The sequence below is a fragment of the Vigna angularis genome, chromosome 1 (genome assembly GCF_016808095.1).
Source record: "Vigna angularis cultivar LongXiaoDou No.4 chromosome 1, ASM1680809v1, whole genome shotgun sequence".
Taxonomy (NCBI): domain Eukaryota; kingdom Viridiplantae; phylum Streptophyta; class Magnoliopsida; order Fabales; family Fabaceae; genus Vigna; species Vigna angularis.
Window position 1 is genome coordinate 3,802,479 of NC_068970.1, and position 19,429 is coordinate 3,821,907.

Below are 19,429 nucleotides of genomic sequence, written 5' to 3' on the forward strand. Positions count from 1 at the left end.
GATCATTGGTATTCAACCAATAATGTGATCAGTCTGAAATTAGACCCTTTGATTGATGACCAACTGTTTGAGCTTGATAAGATGAATATTCAATGTAATTACAATTTTTTTTAAATTATTTCTAATTATGTACATTAAATGTTTGTAAGTTAAGATTATATTGTATTGAATTTAAAATATTAAAATAAAATATTTTTCATACACCAAAACAAATCTATCTCAACTTTAAAGAATTAAAGATATATTCTTTCCTTCTCGAAGCACAATCTCTTACGTCTGTCTACCTTAGTTCACCAGTCCCTTTCACAGGGTAAGAGAAATGTATATTTAATGTAATATTTAAAATTAGTATTTGACAGTGATTTGTATTTAAAAGAAATGATAAAATGTTTTTTAGTCAAAATGATGATGATGGACGATGAGACGTTTATTTTTTAAAGAAAATAAAATAATCATAATTTCAACACTATACAAATAGTTTGATTTCGTCCTTACAGCAGAAATATAATTTGTTAATCGGATTTGATAACTTGCGGGGCAAGAAATTGCTGTTACTTTTTTTCCTTTTTTAATTAATTGGACGGGCTTAATATCTTTATTAAAAAAAGTATAATTTTAAAAACAACATTAATTTTGGCCATTTGATAATGTCAGTAAAATTAGAATGTCAATAATTTAGAAGTTGGGAATTAAATTAAAATTTTGATATTGATACAGTAATGAAAACAAACCAATTGAGTAGGGAAAGAAAAAAAAAAACAATATAATTATAAATTATAATATTGTTGATTCAAATTTCAAAGATTTTGAAAATATTTATCTACTGTTGTATTGTAGGACTATCAAGTTGGAACTGGTTTTACATTAGTAGGAGCCTTTTGTTCCACTTTTCAACTATTTGGTTGTGCTGCATGTTACCATTAGTACAAAATGTCTTCAGGTTTTGGTTGAGCATGTTGTTTACTTCTTCTTTTGGTTTTGAATGCATTCTGATCCCACTTTCTGGTTTTTATTATACTCTTTACAGTGATTACTAATCAGTAGTAGAGAAGTGAAAGAAGATGGCAGAGGATACCGACTTGAATGGAGATCCTAAAAGCAAGCAAGAGTCAAAGAAGAACGAGGCCAAAGATGAACCCGCCAAAACAGTACCCTTATACAAACTTTTCTCATTTGCTGATCCTTTGGATCATTTATTGATGTTTCTGGGAACTGTTGGTGCTTTTGGGAATGGAGTTTCCTTGCCCTTGATGACTCTGATATTCGGAAATATGATCAATGCATTTGGAGGTAACAGTAACACCAAACAAGTCGTTGATGAAGTTTCCAAGGTAATTCCCCATTGATCCCTTTTACTAATCCCTTTTACACTACACAGCACCTGTTTACTATAGCAATGGTAGTAACAACATTCTCAGACTTAATGCATCGCAACAAATTGCTGTGTTCAGGTGTCTCTGAAATTTGTATACTTGGCTATCGGCACCTTTTTTGCGTCACTTTTGCGTGAGTATGTCATATTATCTGTTAATCTAACTGGTTAGTATGATTCATTATGACCCGAAATGAAACCTTGTTTGCTACGTACCAGAGTTGACTTGTTGGATGATCACTGGTGAGAGACAAGCCGCAAGAATTAGAGGCTTATACCTTCAAACTATTTTGAGGCAAGATGTCACCTTCTTTGACAAGGAAACAAGAACAGGAGAGGTTGTTGGAAGGATGTCAGGTGATACTGTTCTTATTCAAGATGCCATGGGTGAAAAGGTATTAATTTTAACGAACCACCTTATAAGTCTTAAACCATTTTGTCGTTTAAGGTAAACTTTGTTTCTTCATTGCTTTTCCCTACCTGCGATTTCAGGTGGGACAGTTCTTGCAGTTCATGGCAACTTTCGTTGGAGGTTTTGTAATAGCATTCATCAGGGGATGGCTTCTAGCCGTCGTCATGCTATCTAGTATTCCACCTCTAGCTTTCTGTGGTGCTATGGTAGGCCTGGTTATTTCAAAAGCATCATCCAGGGGACAACAAGCTTATTCTAAAGCAGCAAGTGTAGTGGAGCAGACAATCGGTTCTATCAGAACTGTATGCACCCTGATAAAAACAGAGCCCCTGTTTTTTTTTTTTTGATGTTGCTGAATATGTAATTGACTTCCATTTATCCATTACAGGTTGCTTCATTCACTGGGGAGAAGCAAGCTATAGTTAATTATAATCAGTCCTTAGTTAAAGCTTACAAGGCTGGACTGCAAGAGGCACTAGCTTCTGGTTTTGGGTTTGGTGCTCTCTACTTTGTTTTTACCTGCAGTTACGGTTTGGCTATATGGTTTGGTGCAAAAATGATAATAGAGAAAGGATATACAGGAGGACAGGTTGTGACAGTAATGATGGCTGTTTTGACTGGCTCCATGTAAGTTGTGTGTGTTTCTCTTTCTGAGTGTGAGCCTATAATTTATAAAATTGATTCCCTTCCCCAATTAGATGGTATGACAAGATAATTATAATCTCCTTTCCAATCCTAGGTCTCTGGGACAGGCATCTCCAAGCTTGAGCGCTTTTGCTGCTGGAAAAGCTGCTGCCTTTAAGATGTTTGAAACAATTAAGAGGAATCCAGAAATTGATGCTTATGACACTACGGGTCAGCAGCTTGATGACGTTCGTGGAGATATAGAGCTTAGGGAGGTTTGCTTTAGTTATCCTACAAGACCAGATGAACTGATATTCAATGGATTTTCTCTTTCAATACCACGTGGCACTACAACAGCTTTGGTAGGGGAAAGTGGGAGTGGGAAATCCACAGTTGTTAGTTTGATAGAGAGATTTTATGATCCACAGTCAGGTGAAGTTCTCATTGACAGTATCAACCTTAAAGAATTTCAACTGAAGTGGATCAGACAGAAAATAGGCCTAGTTAGCCAGGAACCTGTTCTCTTTACTTGCAGTATTAAAGAGAATATTGCCTATGGCAAGGATGGTGCAACTGATGAGGAAATCAGAGCTGCAGCAGAAGTAGCCAATGCTGCCAAATTTATAGATAAACTTCCTCAGGTCAACCCTTTAATGTCCTTTTAAATGTAAAATATGCACAGTAATAAACAGTTTGAAATTTTCGCTTCCTTTATCAGGATCATCCTTTTTTGCATAGCATTTAGACTTAAGTAAGAAAATTCATATATTCCTCTAACTTTGGTAATGTTGTATAACTATGAACGCAGGGGCTAGACACAATGGTTGGTGAGCATGGAACTCAACTATCTGGGGGTCAAAAGCAAAGAGTTGCAATAGCAAGATCAATTTTGAAAGACCCAAGAATCCTACTTTTGGATGAAGCTACCAGTGCCCTTGATGCTGAATCTGAGAAAATTGTGCAGGAGGCATTAGACAGAATAATGATAAACCGAACAACCGTCATTGTAGCCCACCGCTTAAGTACTATAAGGAATGCTGATAGCATTGCTGTTATTCATCATGGAAAAATAGTTGAAAGAGGTAGACAGAGCATGCTGTAATAGAGATATAATTTTCCCATGTCTCAATTCTCAAATGTTTATATACTTTAGTGATATATTTTTCCGTGATCAGGTTCCCATGCTGAGCTCACCAAAGATCCTAACGGAGCCTATAGCCAGCTCATCAGATTACAAGAAATTAAAGGATCAGAAAAAAAAGCTGAAAATGACAGAGACAAGCTAGAAAGTATAGTACATTCTGGAAGACAATCAAGTCAAAGATCTTTCTTAAGATCTATAAGCCAACGGTCATCAGGAGTTGGAAGCAGTCGTCATAGCTCATTCTCAGCAGCACATGGTGTGCCAGTATCAGTTGGCTTCTTGGAGCCTGCAAGAGGAGAACCTCAAGCACCTCCTTCAACTTCACCACAGGAAGTGCCATTATATCGCCTGGCTTATTTAAACAAGCCAGAGATTCTAGTCTTACTGGGAGGGACTCTAGCTTCAGCAATAAATGGAGTTATACTACCCATTATTGCAATCTTTATCTCCAAAATGATAAGTATTTTCTATGAGCCACATGATGAACTTCGTAAAGATTCAAAACTCTGGGCATTGCTATTTGTTGCACTTGGTCTGGTATCATTTACCATGATGCCATGTAGATTCTACCTTTTTGGTGTTGCTGGAGGTAAGCTGATCAAAAGGATTCGGAAAATGTGTTTTGAGAAAGTTGTTCACATGGAAGTAAGCTGGTTTGATGAAGCTGAACATTCAAGTGGAGCAATTGGAGCAAGGCTCTCTTCTGATGCAGCTGCTGTTCGAGCTTTGGTTGGAGATGCACTTGGTTTGCTGGTTCAAAATCTTGCTACAGCTGTCGGCAGTTTGGTAATTGCTTTTCAAGCAAGTTGGCAGCTTGCTTTTATAGTGCTTGCTTTGGCACCGCTATTAGTACTAAATGGATACGCGCAATTTAAGTTCTTGAAAGGATTCAGCGCAGACGCAAAGGTTTGTTTTTTACTTCCACTAATCTATCAACTTAAATTGTGATTTAGAAAATATCCATGTTTCAACTTCAGAGGGATTTGGACCCATTTCTTTGTACTTTTCATTTTCGTTTTTGGTACCACACTGAGAAGAGTGAAAAAATTAATGCATGAACATCAGAACATGGATCAAAAGTGTGACAACAAGCACGTGCTCTTAATGTGCTTTTGATCTATATTAATATTTTATTTACCTAACAGAAACTGTATGAGGAAGCAAGTCAAGTGGCAAATGATGCTGTAGGCAGTATAAGAACAGTTGCTTCTTTTTGTGCTGAAAAGAGGGTGATGGAATTATACCAGGAAAAATGTGAAGGACCGATTAAGGCAGGCATAAGGCGAGGGGTAATAAGTGGAATCAGTTACGGGGCATCATTCTTCATGCTTTACGCAGTTTATGCATGCAGTTTCTATGCTGGAGCTCGACTAGTAGAGGATGGAAAATCAACATTCTCAGATGTTTTCCGTGTAAGTTGTTCTCCTAACTTGTTCACTAAGTCAAAATGTTCAGCACTTTTCTTCTTGTCATCACAATGTCTGCTAGGCTATTGTTCACTGAGATAGGATAGTTCTGGGTACAATGTTTCGATGTTTTTCTTGTACTAATGTTATTGATTCCTGATTTCCAGGTATTTTTTGCATTCAGCATGGCAGCTATGGGAATCTCTCAATCTGGCTCTTTGGTACCCGATTCAACTAACTCAAAAAGTGCTGCCGCTTCTGTATTTGCTATTCTTGATCGAAAGTCACAAATTGACGCAAGTGATGACTCTGGATTGACGTTGGAAGAAGTGAAAGGAGAAATTGAGTTTAAAAATGTTAGTTTCAAGTATCCTACGAGACCTGATGTTCAAATATTCAGAGATCTTTGCTTGACTATTCGTAGTGGCAAGGTAACTCTTAACTGTGCATCCAATCTGATAGATTAGGTTGATTGTTCTTCTTAAACTATTAGATTAACTGACTATACTGATAAAATAAACAGACAGTTGCACTGGTTGGGGAAAGTGGAAGTGGAAAATCAACAGTGATCTCATTATTGCTGAGGTTTTATGATCCAGACTCAGGTCACATTACACTGGATGGAAAAGAAATAAAAAGCATGCAAATTAAATGGCTAAGACAGCAGATGGGTCTGGTGAGCCAAGAGCCTGTGCTGTTTAATGATACCATCCGAGCCAATATTGCATATGGCAAAGGAGGGGATGCAACAGAGGCAGAAGTTATAGCTGCAGCAGAACTGGCAAATGCTCACAACTTCACCAGTAGTTTGCAGGAGGTAAATTACGGTGTCCTATAAACTCACGTCTCTTAAAGACTATTGCAACCATATGCACAAAATTCAGAATTTGTACTAGTTTTTAACACACCGTACGATGTTATGAACAACGTATGCATTGGTCTTAGCAATATATTGTATGTGCAGGGTTATGACACAATAGTAGGGGAAAGAGGAATTCAGCTATCTGGAGGGCAGAAACAACGGGTGGCAATAGCACGAGCAATAGTGAAGAATCCAAAAATATTACTACTGGATGAGGCGACTAGTGCACTTGATGCAGAGTCTGAAAAAGTGGTTCAGGATGCACTAGAGCGTGTTATGGTGAACCGAACCACGGTAGTAGTGGCTCATAGGCTATCTACTATAAAGGGTGCAGATTTAATTGCAGTAGTAAAAAATGGTGTGATAGCAGAGAAGGGAAAACACGAAGCACTACTGAGGAAGGAAGGTGATTATGCTTCCTTGGTTGCATTGCATACAAGTGCTTCTACATCTTAGTGCCCTAACCCTATACAGTTCTAGGCTGATTATATCTCAGCAAAGTTTACTTGCTCGGCATTTTTGTGCTTCTCCATGATGTATCAAGTTTACATGTCACTCTTGTGGCTTTATTTACGTGTAGTATGCTGTCTGTTTTTGAATTTTTCCTGGACTTTTATTGGTTTTCGTAACACATCTGTATTATATTTATGTCACTTTTTTTCATTATAAAGATCTTCCACAAACCTGAGTTTGATGTTAAAAAAAGAGAAGTTGATATTTCTCAGTGAGAAAACCCGAGTTTCAAGGAAAAAAGAAGTTGTACTTACAAAAAGACTCTATACTTAAATATGTAAGAGATGTAAGATCCGCATTGGAGAAATAATAAATGAAAAATATCATGAGAGTTGAGTCGAGTAATTGAATATTGAATCTTTACTCTATACGGTGAAAAGTTATATTTATAGACTTTTTTAAATCACATATAAATAAATAAAGGGTTTTGCTAACTTATATAACATCTTAAATTATACTAAATTTTAATCGACAAAAATATCTTATTCACAAAAACATAAAAATATTTTAATAAATTTTATTTTTAATTTAAAATAAAAAATAAACAAAAATTATTTAAACATTTTTAACTTTAAAATTTAGAATTTATGTAATATATTTAAAATCTATATATATATATATTTGTCAACTAAAATTTAAAAACAAACTGATATATATATATATATATATATATATATATATATATATATATATATATGATTATGATATTTAAAGAGCGTTAAAAATATAATAGAATTGAATAATAAATTATTATATTATAAAATATTAATTATAAATATTTTGGAGATATTTTATAATATATTGAGGTTACATATATATAAGTCTCTTTCACGAAAGCTAAAATAAAGTTACAAGTGGATTAAATTAATAGATGAATGAGTTTTATGATTCACTACCTCAAAATAGACTAAATTGATGGAAAAATAGACTAAATTGATGGAAGAATGACTTTTATTATTTACTGAATTTTATGAATGAATTTAATTTGTTGAATTTTGGCAAAGAACTCGTCTTATGAGAAGAAGTATGAATTAAAGAAAAAAAATGCGCGCATTTAATACAGGGTCAGTATAGTTTTGGTTTCTTTAATAAATAAATTATTTATACCTGTATATAAAAAAATAAATTTGTTCTTTTATCTTTTCAATTTTACCTTTTAAATTAAAATAATTATTTTATTAAATTTACCTTTTTAAGTAATTGTTTTTTCAATTTGACCGTTTTTTTTAAATTTAATTATATTTTAATGATAAAACTATCTATAAAATAATTAAAAAATATTTATAATAAAACTATAAAAATAATTATATTTAATTTTATATTCTATAATAATAATAATAATAATAAAAATGATAATTTTATTATTTTTTAATATCATAAAATAAAAAAAAACATATTCGTAACACATATATTTTCACTAATAATTTACAAAAATTATAAAATTATTATGTAAAGGATTTTAAAATGTCAATTAATTGTGGTCTTAAAACAACAAGGTTAACAGTTAACTTAGTATTTGTGACTTTGCGACTTAGTTTGGAAAATAAAACTGAAATATTTTAAAAAAATAAGAACATAAATTAAACCCTAAATAAAACTGTTAAAAAACCATTTTAAAATAGATGATCTTGGTAAAGAAACAAGAAGATTAAACAATAATTTAGCCCCAAATAAATTTATGTATAAATGACAATGATCATATAAGGAAATGTTAGTAAAAAGATATATAATTAATAAAATATAGAATTTTCTTTTGCACTCACATGATGTTATAGTTTAGAAAATGTGTCAGATTCAAAATTTTTATTAAAAAAACATAATTAAATGTACCACACCAAAATAATTATAAAAAAAATAACCTTAAAATTAATTTAACCAATTTACAACCTCAATTTAATTTAAAATCGGTTTATTAAACATCATCCCAAATATATGATTGTCTTTTTCCTGACGTGAGCATCATATATTCGGCCTTTTGGCTAACATAAAATAGTGGATCATATGTCTTCTCAAACAATTGTTGCTTTGAAGAGGTAGTTTTGGTCTAACATTAAAATAGTATTTGTTATTTGGAATCTACTTTTAGGTGTTGGCGATGTAAAAAATTGTGATTAATTAGTTAATTAATTAAAAATTATTATTAAGATTAATTTTGACATTGTTATTATTATAAGGGTTTAAAAAAATTTATACCAATATTTGTATTTAAATTATAATATAAAAATTCAATACATATTCTATTTATGTTTAGTTAACTTTTAAATATATCATCAATGGAGGTATTTTTAATTAACTTCTATTAATTTTTTTATAACAAAACTCAATTATAAGAATTATTGTGTGATTAACTCTCCTTTATTCATTCCAAGTTAGTTATAGCTAATTCTTTGCACATTAGGTTAAGAATTCTTCTCACAATACCATCCAATTCTGATTTCTCTTTTCCTTTTACTTTTATCAAGTTTTAATGAAAACGACTTTAACAAAATACTATTAGTTTTAATATTTAAATAAATTTTAAGTATTTATTATATTTTTATATCAAGATGAGTAAATTTACTTAGTACTCGTTATGGATTGAGTTAAAAAAATAAGTTAAATCCAATTATTTTTTGGTGAATTAATTTTATTTTGTAAACTGATTTGATTAATTATTAGTTGATGAGTTTGCGAATTGACTTATAAATATTTTACTTTTACAATTTATTTTTTATATTTATTATAATACAATAAAAATATATTGATTTTGATTTGATTAATTTTTTTATAATAATGAAATCAAAATGTTTCTTCAATTCTTCAAATATTATTATAAAAATAATAATTAAAAAATTAAAGTACTTAAAAATAAATATCTAAACTATTTTAATCTTATTAAACAATATTTTAGTACTTAAAAATATCAAATTATATAATATATAATTTGAAATAGTAAATAATTTTAATAAAAAAACTTATAAAAATAATAAAAATATTAATGAAGTATCTTATTGATAAGTTAAATATTAGTTTACCTTTAACTTAACTCGAATTCTAATATATTAAGTTAACTTACGAGTTAAAATCTATTTTGATATTTTAATATTTTTAATTTGGATGTTTAATAAATTATTTCTAAAATTAAGTATTTTATCAATAATAATTTTTAAAATACTATTAAATATCAATCAAATTATAATACATAGGTAATTCCTTTACTGATTGTGGATTAAGTTAGAATTAATTAATCATTATTTTAAGATAACATATTTACGCATCACAGTTATATTTGTTATCTTATTTCTTTCTCCTTTTATTCTTCCATTCCACGCACCACTTTCATAACATATTTAAAAAAGATATTTATTTTGGATATGGAATACAGATCAAAGATTTCTTATTAAAGTTTAAATGTTTATTATTACATCATTGTTGTTTGGCTTAATACCCTATTTTGTCCCCAGTTTCGCTCGAAAATGTCAAATTAGTCCATCCTTTAAAAAATGCGTCAATTACATCCTCATTTAATAAAATTTGCATCAATAAAATTTCTTCCATTAAATCCGTACAAACGGCGTTAATTGAGGAAGTAGAAGAAAGAGAAAAATAATTAACGCCGTTTGTACGGATTTAACGGAAGGGATTTTATTGATGCAAATTTTATTAAGTAAGGACGTAATTGACGCATTTTTTAAAGGATGAACTAATTTGATATTTTCGAGCGAAACTAGAGACAAAATAAGATATTAAGCCTTGTTATTTTTAGATGTTTGTTCATAAAGATTTGACTATTTAAATAGTGAATATATATTAAATATTATCATTTATCTCTTTACTTAAAATCTTTATGTATAAATTTTAAAATGATTTTTATTAAGAATAACCTAATTACGATCAAATTGACTTTATCTTACATTAAATAGTGTAGAGATAATTTTTTTATAAATTCACTCGGTTTTAGAGTAATACACAATTATTTTTGTGACTTGTGTTTAGATCATTCAATCCAAAATTAACCAGACGGTAAAATAAAATAAATTTAAATTAAAATATTTAATTTATTTGTACTTAACATGTTTATGAAGTACTTCAAGCAAATGACACCTAAAATTCTTTAAACCCACTTTTAGACATAATCAGGAAAGCTAATTGTTTTATTTTTTGTCAGCAGTAAATTTAACTGTAATAGCTAATTTTCTTTATTAATTTAACCAATTTACAACCTCAATTTAATTTAAAATCAATTTATTAAACATCATCCCAAATATATAATTGTCTTTTTTTTTATAGACGTAAGCATAATAGGATTCTGCCTTTTGGCTAACATAAACTAGTGTATAATATGTCTTCTCAAATAATTGTTGCTTTGAAGAGGTAGTTTTGGTAAAACACTAAAATAGTATTTATTATTTAGAATCTACTTTTAGGTGTTGGCTATGTAAAAAATTGTGATTAATTAGTTAAGTAATTAAAAATTATTATTAATATTAATTTTGACACTGTTATTATAAGGGTTTGAAAAAATTTATACCAATGTTTACATTTAAATTATAATATAAAAATTCAATACATATTCTATTTATGTTTAGTTAACTTTTAAATATATCAATGGAAGTATTTTTAATTAACTTCCTATTTTTTTTTTTTACAAAACTCAATTATAAGAATTCTTGTGTGATTAACTCTCCTTTATTCATTCCAAGCTAATTATAGCTAATTCTCTCCACATTAGGTTAAGAACTCTTTTGAGAATACCATTCAATTCCGATTTCTCTTTTCCTTCTACTTTCATCGTCAAGCCTTAATGAAAACTGACTTTAACAAAATATTATTATTTTTAATATTTAAATAAATTTTAAGTATTTATTAATTTTTTTATGTCAAGGTAAGTAAATCCATTTAACATAGTTGACTCATCATAGATAGATTGAGTTAAAAAAGATAAGTTCAGTCCAACTTATTTTTTGGTGAATCGAAAATTTTGTAAATTGACTCGATTCATTTTTGTTTGATGGATTTGTGGATTTGGAAATATTTTTTTACAATTTATTTTATATATTTATTATATTATAATAAGAATATATTGACTTGATTAATTTTTTTTAAAATAATAAAATCAAAGTGTTTACCTAACTCTCTAAATATTATTTTAAAGACAGTAGTTGAAAAATTAAAATATCAATATATATAAATTGATAAATAAATAAATTAAATATCTAAACTATTTAAATATTATTAAATAATATTTAGTACTTAAAAAAGTCATATTATAAATCTATATAATTTGAAATAATAAATAATTTTAATAAAAAACTTATAAAAATGATAAAAATATTAATAATTAATAGTTGTTGGTAGGTTATATATTAGTTCACCTTTAACACAACTAGGTTAACTCATTAGTTATAATCCAATTTTGATATTTTTATTTTTTTATATTTAATACATTATTTCTAAAATTAAGTATCATATTAATAATATTTTTTTTCAATATTAGTAAGTGTGTGTGTGTGACTTAATTAATTTTACTATTTCAAGATAGTATGCTTATTATGGTTAACTATCATATTATCTCATTTTATGTCTTTCTTCTTTGATTTCTACATCCATGCATGTTTTTGGTGTATAAAAAGTATATTTCTTTTGGATATGGAGTCAAGATCAAAGATTTGTTCTATTAGGAGTTATTGAAAGTTCAATGTTTGTTTTAGGGTTACTATTGGTTTGTCAATTTACAATTGAAAATTACATATAATAAAAGATATTCTAATATCAAAGTTAATAAATATTTGATTATTTAAGCACATATTAAATGTCATTACTTACTTCTTTACTTAAAATATGTATTTATAAATTTCAAAATGAACTTCCTATAAAAGATAGTCTAATTACAACCCAATTGATTATAATCATACTTTATCCATTGAACCTCTTATCGCAACTACTCAGTTTCAGAATAATACACGGTTATGTTTATGACATGATTAACCCTAAGATTGATTAGACGGTAATATACTTTTAAATTTTTTAAATACAAGTTAAGTAAATAATAAAATAAATGAAAATTAAAATATTTAATTTATTTGTACCTAAAATAAAAAAAAATATTTATGAAGTAGTTAAAACAAAGATAGATGACACCTAAAATTCTTTAAACCCACTTTTAGACATATTAGTAAAGTTAATTGTTTTTTTTTGTCAGCAGTAAATTTAATTGTAATAGCTAATTTTCTTTATTAATAAAAAAATGAATTATATTTAAATTCAAAAGGAATAATCCGACAGAGACGCATTCTTATTTCTTAAATGGCTTTTAAATGATTGAAATTCTTTCCTAGAAGAAATTTTTTTAACTGTCAAGAATTCCCTTTTAAAAGCAGGAATATGTTTTATAAACTTTGCCAAGGAAACTTGTTTTGCTAGGCCAATCACTCGAAGTGTTAGTTGATGCAGTTTTTGGTGTTAACTCGTTGCCATTTTAAGTTGCTTATTTTCTGCTGAAGAACATTTTGTTGAAGTTGAGTCATGGTTTTCACTGAAGTAATTCTTACGTATGACATTGACTGAATTCAGAACCTCATTAAGAAAATGCCAAACTCACTGCACACACAACAACAAGCCAAGAAGTGAATAAAAAGTGAGATTTCACAATAAGGTTATAATTTTTGGACAGCACAATAATCTTGATGTGTTCTACTAATTTGAATCTTCATGCAATTGATGCAAGCGTTTTTGGTTTATAGTGATCACTAACTAGTGGTACAGGGGTGTGTAAAGTTTTCCATCAAGAAAATGTCAGAGGATATAGACTTGAATGGACATTCTGAGAGGAAGCAAGATTCAGAGAGAAAGTCCAAAGATGAATCTGCCAAAACAATACCGTTATACAAACTTTTCTCATTTGCTGATTCTTTTGATCATTTATTGATGATTGTGGGGACTATGGGTGCTATCGCGAATGGAATCTCCCTTCCCTTGATGACTTTGTTATTTGGAAATATGATCAACGCATTTGGAGGAACCAAAAACTCCAACGAAGTTGTTGTTGAAGTTTCCAAGGTAATTCCTCATGAATCCCTTTTGTTAATATTAATCCATATTGGTGAAACATCTAAGGTGAAATTGGTGAAGCGGTTGAGGAGTTACTAGGAATATCAGAAGTGGTAACTTAACATTCTCAGATTTAACACATCACATCAAATTACCGTATCAGGTGTCTTTGGAAATTGTATACTTGGCTGTGGTAACCTGTTTTGCATCACTTTTGCGTAAGTACATCAGATTATTTGTTAGTTCTTACAATCTACCTAATTAGTTTGGTCAATCATCACCCCTAAAGAAACCCCGTTTGTTATGAACCAGAGTTAACATGCTGGATGATCACTGGAGAGAGACAAGCTGCTAGAATTAGAGGATTATACCTTCAAACTATTTTGAGGCAAGATGTCACCTTCTTTGACGAGGAAACTAGAACAGGAGAGGTTGTTGGAAGGATGTCAGGTGATACTGTTCTTATTCAAGATGCCATGGGTGAAAAGGTATTAATTTTAATGAACCACCTTACAAGTCTTAAACCATTACCTTGTCGTTTGAGGTAAAATTTGTTTCTTTCAATGCTTTTTTTCTCCCTTATATTTCAGGTAGGACAGTTCTTACAGTTACTGGCAACTTCCGTTGGAGGTTTTGTAATAGCATTCATCAGGGGATGGCTTCTAACTGTTGTCATGTTATCTTGTATTCCACTTATTGTTTTGGGTGGCGCCATGGTAAGCCTTGTTATTGCAAAAGCATCATCCAGGGGACAAGAAGCTTATTCCCTAGCTGCAACTGTAGTAGAGCAGACAATAGGTTCTATCCGAACTGTATGCATACTGAACAAAACAATAACTCCAGATTTTTCCTTTTGATATGGCAGAAGATATGAATGACTTCCACTTATCCAATGCAGGTTGCATCATTCACTGGGGAGAAGCAAGCAATAGATAAATATAGTCAGTCCTTAATCAAAGCTTACAAGGCTGGAGTGCGAGAGGCACTAGCTTCTGGTTTTGGGTTTGGTTCTCTCTCTTTTGTTTCTACCTGCAGTTATGGTTTGGCAATATGGTTTGGTGCAAAAATGGTAATAGAAAAAGGATATACAGGAGGAGAGGTTGTGACAGTAATGATGGCTGTTTTGACTGGCTCCGCGTGAGTTGTGTTTTCCTCTTTCTTATTATGAGCTTAAGGTTTCTGAATTGATTCCTTCCTCCTCTCCGAAAACCATCCTATCTAACTAGATTTCCAATCCCAGGTCTCTTGGGCAGGCATCTCCAAGCTTGAGCGCTTTTGCTGCTGGAAAAGCTGCTGCCTTTAAGATGTTTGAAACAATTAAGAGGAAGCCAGAAATCGATGCTTATGATACAACTGGTCGGCAGCTTGAAGACATCGGTGGACATATAGAACTAAGGGAGGTTTACTTTAGTTATCCTACAAGACCAGACGAACTTATATTCAATGGATTTTCTCTTTCAGTACCAAGTGGCACTACGACAGCTTTGGTTGGAGAAAGTGGGAGTGGGAAATCCACAGTTGTTAGTTTGATAGAGAGATTTTATGATCCACAGGCAGGTGAAGTTCTCATTGACAGTATCAACCTCAAAGAATTTCAACTGAAATGGATCAGACAGAAAATAGGCCTAGTTAGCCAGGAACCAGTTCTCTTTACCTGTAGTATTAAAGAGAATATTGCCTATGGCAAGGATGATGCAACTGTTGAAGAAATCAGAGCATCAGCAGAACTAGCTAATGCTGCCAAATTTATAAATAGACTTCCTCAGGTCAACCCTTGAATCTTCATTTAAAATTTTAAATGTCAAAATTGCATACTGCTCAACAGTTTGAAATGTTCTCTTCCTTTCTCAGGATTATCTTTATGTCCAGAGTATATTGTACTTGTGAAAAAAAGAATTAGTTCTATCATGATATTAAATGCTCCTTTTACATATGTAATTTGGTATAATTATGAATGATGAACCTAGGGACTGGACACAATGGTTGGTGAGCATGGAACTCAGCTTTCTGGGGGTCAAAAGCAAAGGGTTGCAATAGCAAGAGCGATTTTGAGAGACCCAAGAATCCTGCTTCTGGATGAAGCTACAAGTTCACTTGATGTTGAGTCTGAGAAAATTGTACAGGAAGCACTGGACAGAATGATGATAAACCGAACAACAGTCATTGTAGCCCACCGTTTAAGTACCATAAGGAATGCTGATAGCATTGCTGTTATTCATCAAGGAAAAATAGTTGAAAAAGGTAGACATAGCATGCAGTAATAGAAGTTTAATTTCTCCCAGACTAAATTTTCAAATGTTTATATATTTTTCCATGATCAGGTTCACATGCCGAACTCACCAATGATCCCACTGGAGTCTATAGCCAGCTCATTAGACTGCAGGAAATTAAAGGGTCAGAACAAAATGCTTCATATGACACAGACAAGATAGAAAGTCCAGTGCTTTCTGGTAGACAATTAAGTCAAAGATCTTCCTTACGATCTATAAGCCAAAGGTCAGCAGAAGTTGGAAGCAGTGGTTGCAACTCTTTCTCAGAATCACATGTTGTTCCCCCAACGATTAGCTTGGATCTTTCAGGCAGAGGATCTCAAGCACTTCCTGCAACAGTTTCTTCACCAGCGCAAGTGCCACTCTCTCGCCTGGCATATTTAAACAAGTCCGAGATTCCAGTCTTGTTTATAGGGACTCTAGCTGCAGTAGTAAGTGGACTATTAACACCCATTATTGCACTCTTCGTTTCCAAAATGATAAGTATTTTCTATGAGCCAGTAGATGAACTTCGGAAAGATTCAAAGCTTTGGGCATTACTATTTGTTGCAATTGGTGCGGTATCATTTATCACAGCTCCTTGTAGATTCTACTTTTTTGGTGTTGCCGGCGGTAAGTTGATCAAAAGGATTAGGAAAATGTGTTTTGAGAAAGTTGTTCACATGGAAGTTAGCTGGTTCGATGAAGCTGAACATTCAAGTGGAGCAATTGGAGCAAGGCTCTCTTCTGATTCAGCTGCTGTTCGAGCTTTGGTTGGGGATGCACTTGGTTTGCTAGTTCAAAATGTTGCTACAGTTGTCGGCTGTTTGGTAATTGCGTTTGAAGCAAGCTGGCAGCTTGCTCTTATAGTGCTAGCTTTGGCACCGTTATTAGGACTAAATGGCTACCTGCAATTCAAGTTCATAACAGGATTCAGCGCAGATACAAAGGTTTTGTTTTTTACATCAACCAACTGACTGTATGTTTCAGCAATTTCTTTTTTATTTTACAGAAGTTTTCCAGAAAAGATAGAAAAAAGTTACTATATAACGTAAGAGAATGGTTCAACAGTGACATGCATGTGCTTGATACGAGAATTGACATTCTATTTACTTTACAGAAACTGTACGAGGAAGCAAGTCAAGTCGCAAGTGATGCTGTAGGGAGTATAAGAACTGTTGCCTCTTTCTGTGCTGAAAAGAAGGTGATGGAATTGTACCAGAAAAAGTGTGAAGGACCAATTAAAACAGGCATAAGGCGAGGGATAATAAGTGGAATTGGTTATGGGATATCATTCTTCATGCTTTACACAGTTTATGCATGCAGTTTTTATGCTGGAGCTCGACTTGTAAAGGATGGAAAATCAACATTCTCAGATGTTTTCCGTGTAAGTTACTTTACTCTCTCCTTAATCTTTCACTGAGTCAAAATTTCCACCACTTCTTGTCGTGACAGTTATGCTAACAGTGAGGTAAGGTGGCATGCACACAGGGTTTATCTATTTTTCTTGTATTAATTTTATTGATTCCTGATTTCCAGGTCCTTTTTGCACTCAGCATGGCAGCTATGGGAATCTCCCAATCTGGCTCTTTGGTCCTTGATTCTGCTAAATCAAAAAGTGCTGCCGCTTCTGTATTTGCTATTCTTGATCGAAAGTCACAAATTGACCCAAGTGATGACTCTGGATTGACGTTGGAAGAAGTAAAGGGAGAGATTGAATTTAAAAATGTTAGTTTCAAGTATCCCACCAGACCTGATGTTCAAATATTGAGAGATCTTTGCTTGACTATTCATAGTGGCAAGGTAACTCTTAACTGTACATCCATTCTGATAGATTAGGTTGATTGTTCTTCTTAAACTATTAGATTAATTGATTATACTGATAAAATAAACAGACAGTTGCACTGGTTGGGGAAAGTGGAAGTGGAAAATCAACACTGATCTCATTGTTGCTGAGGTTTTACGATCCAGACTCAGGTCACATTACACTGGATGGAAAAGAAATAAAAAACATGCAAATTAAATGGCTAAGACAGCAGATGGGTCTGGTGAGCCAAGAGCCTGTGCTGTTTAATGATACCATCCGAGCCAATATTGCATATGGCAAAGGAGGGGATGCAACAGAGGCAGAAGTTATAGCTGCAGCAGAACTGGCAAATGCTCACAACTTCACCAGTAGTTTGCAGGAGGTAAATTACGGTGTCCTATAAACTCACGTCTCTTAAAGACTCTTGCAACCATATACACAAAATTCAGAATTTGTACTAGTTTTTAAGACACCGTATGTGCAACATGTTGTATGTGCAGGGTTATGACACAATAGTTGGGGAAAGAGGGATTCAGCTATCTGGAGGGCAGAAACAACGAGTGGCAATTGCACGAGCAATAGTGAAGAATCCAAAAATATTACTACTAGATGAGGCGACTAGTGCACTTGATGCAGAGTCTGAGAAAGTGGTTCAGGATGCACTAGAGCGTGTTATGGTGAACCGAACTACAGTAGTAGTGGCTCATAGGCTATCTACTATAAAGGGTGCGGATTTAATTGCAGTAGTAAAAAATGGTGTGATAACAGAGAAGGGAACACATGAATCTTTACTGAGCAAGGAAGGTGATTATGCTTCCTTAATAGCATTGCACACGAGTGCTTCTACATTCTAGTTTGTTTTCACTTCCTTTTGATTTTATCCGAGAAAGACTGCTGTGGAATTTTTCCATCTCAATAATTTACGCAACTTTAAATGTCACTCTCTATCTTCATTCTGCAGGATGTTCACATATACTAAGTGTTGAAAGAAACAGAGTAACTGTCTTAGAAATTTATTTTTGTATGCTAAAGTTTTATATTTTCTTATTGAGTTTTTCATTATTTGTTATTAACCTGACGACGTGATTGTACACATATATCATTATTGTTTTTTATTAAATTTTTTGTTATTTCATTCACTATCCAAAATTTGTATCACAACCTAATATTTATAGTTTGAAGCACAATAGCGCTAACTTGGATAATAATAGATAATTCTTTTTTAGATTTTTTCACATCTTTATTATCAGTACAATTTTATTTTCTCAAATTTTATTTTACTATAATGCAGTTTAATTATTCTTCTTTTTTTTGAAAAAATAAATTTCTGTTTGTAAAAAATATAAAAACACTATTTAAAACTATAGAAATATAAAATTATAAATATAACAAAATATCAAATTTATAATCGAAGTTTATTAAAATTTTAAAATAGAAAATTATTAAAATTTATTAAATATTTATGAAAAATATAACAGTAGAAATTTAAAAATATAGCAAAAATGTAGAATTTTTAATTCAAATTCATAAAATTTTGAAAATAGAAAAAGTATAGAAATTTCTTTAAGAAATTTTATTTTAAAAGAAATTTAAAAATATAGTCATTTAAGATATTTGAAATAAATTTGATTATTTTTATTTTATTTAAATATGTAAATGTAAAGAAATATTTTTATGGTTTATTTTTTTTATATTTAATTATTTAAATGTGAATATGTTTTTCTTTGAATCTTTTTTACAGTATTTTAAATACTTTTTTGACATAGAACCGTTGGAGATCTTTTTTTCTAATACAACACATTATACGTTATATATATAACATAATTTCGTTTCTACGTTAGATTTAATTTCTTGGTGCTGAATTTTTACCTTCAATGCGATCATTCTACATAAAAAAAAGTAATCAGAAATTAATTTTCAAAGAACACTTTTAAATGTTTTTTTATCCAAATTATTAAAAAAGTAAGAAATAAATTTTATAATACTCAAAATTTTTAAAATTAAAAATAAA

The 19,429-nt window shown here is 31.2% G+C and overlaps 2 protein-coding genes across 2 annotated transcripts; both read left to right on the forward strand.

Annotated features, from left to right (window-relative positions):
- Positions 1-948: 948 nt before the first annotated feature.
- Positions 949-6,468, forward strand: LOC108324072 (ABC transporter B family member 11). Its single transcript, XM_017556878.2, has 12 exons — positions 949-1,331; positions 1,452-1,506; positions 1,592-1,767; positions 1,865-2,086; positions 2,173-2,411; positions 2,524-3,049; positions 3,217-3,490; positions 3,584-4,458; positions 4,698-4,964; positions 5,126-5,389; positions 5,482-5,775; positions 5,923-6,468. Exons 1-12 carry the CDS (start codon positions 1,062-1,064, stop codon positions 6,274-6,276), a joined length of 3,816 nt encoding a protein of 1,271 aa, XP_017412367.1. The 5' UTR covers positions 949-1,061; the 3' UTR covers positions 6,277-6,468.
- A 6,193-nt stretch (positions 6,469-12,661) lies between these two features.
- On the forward strand, positions 12,662-18,358 carry LOC108329941 (ABC transporter B family member 21). Its single transcript, XM_017564339.2, has 12 exons — positions 12,662-13,371; positions 13,526-13,580; positions 13,675-13,850; positions 13,953-14,174; positions 14,261-14,499; positions 14,603-15,128; positions 15,330-15,603; positions 15,684-16,561; positions 16,732-16,998; positions 17,151-17,414; positions 17,507-17,800; positions 17,919-18,358. Exons 1-12 carry the CDS (start codon positions 13,105-13,107, stop codon positions 18,270-18,272), a joined length of 3,816 nt encoding a protein of 1,271 aa, XP_017419828.1. The 5' UTR covers positions 12,662-13,104; the 3' UTR covers positions 18,273-18,358.
- Positions 18,359-19,429: the final 1,071 nt, after the last annotated feature.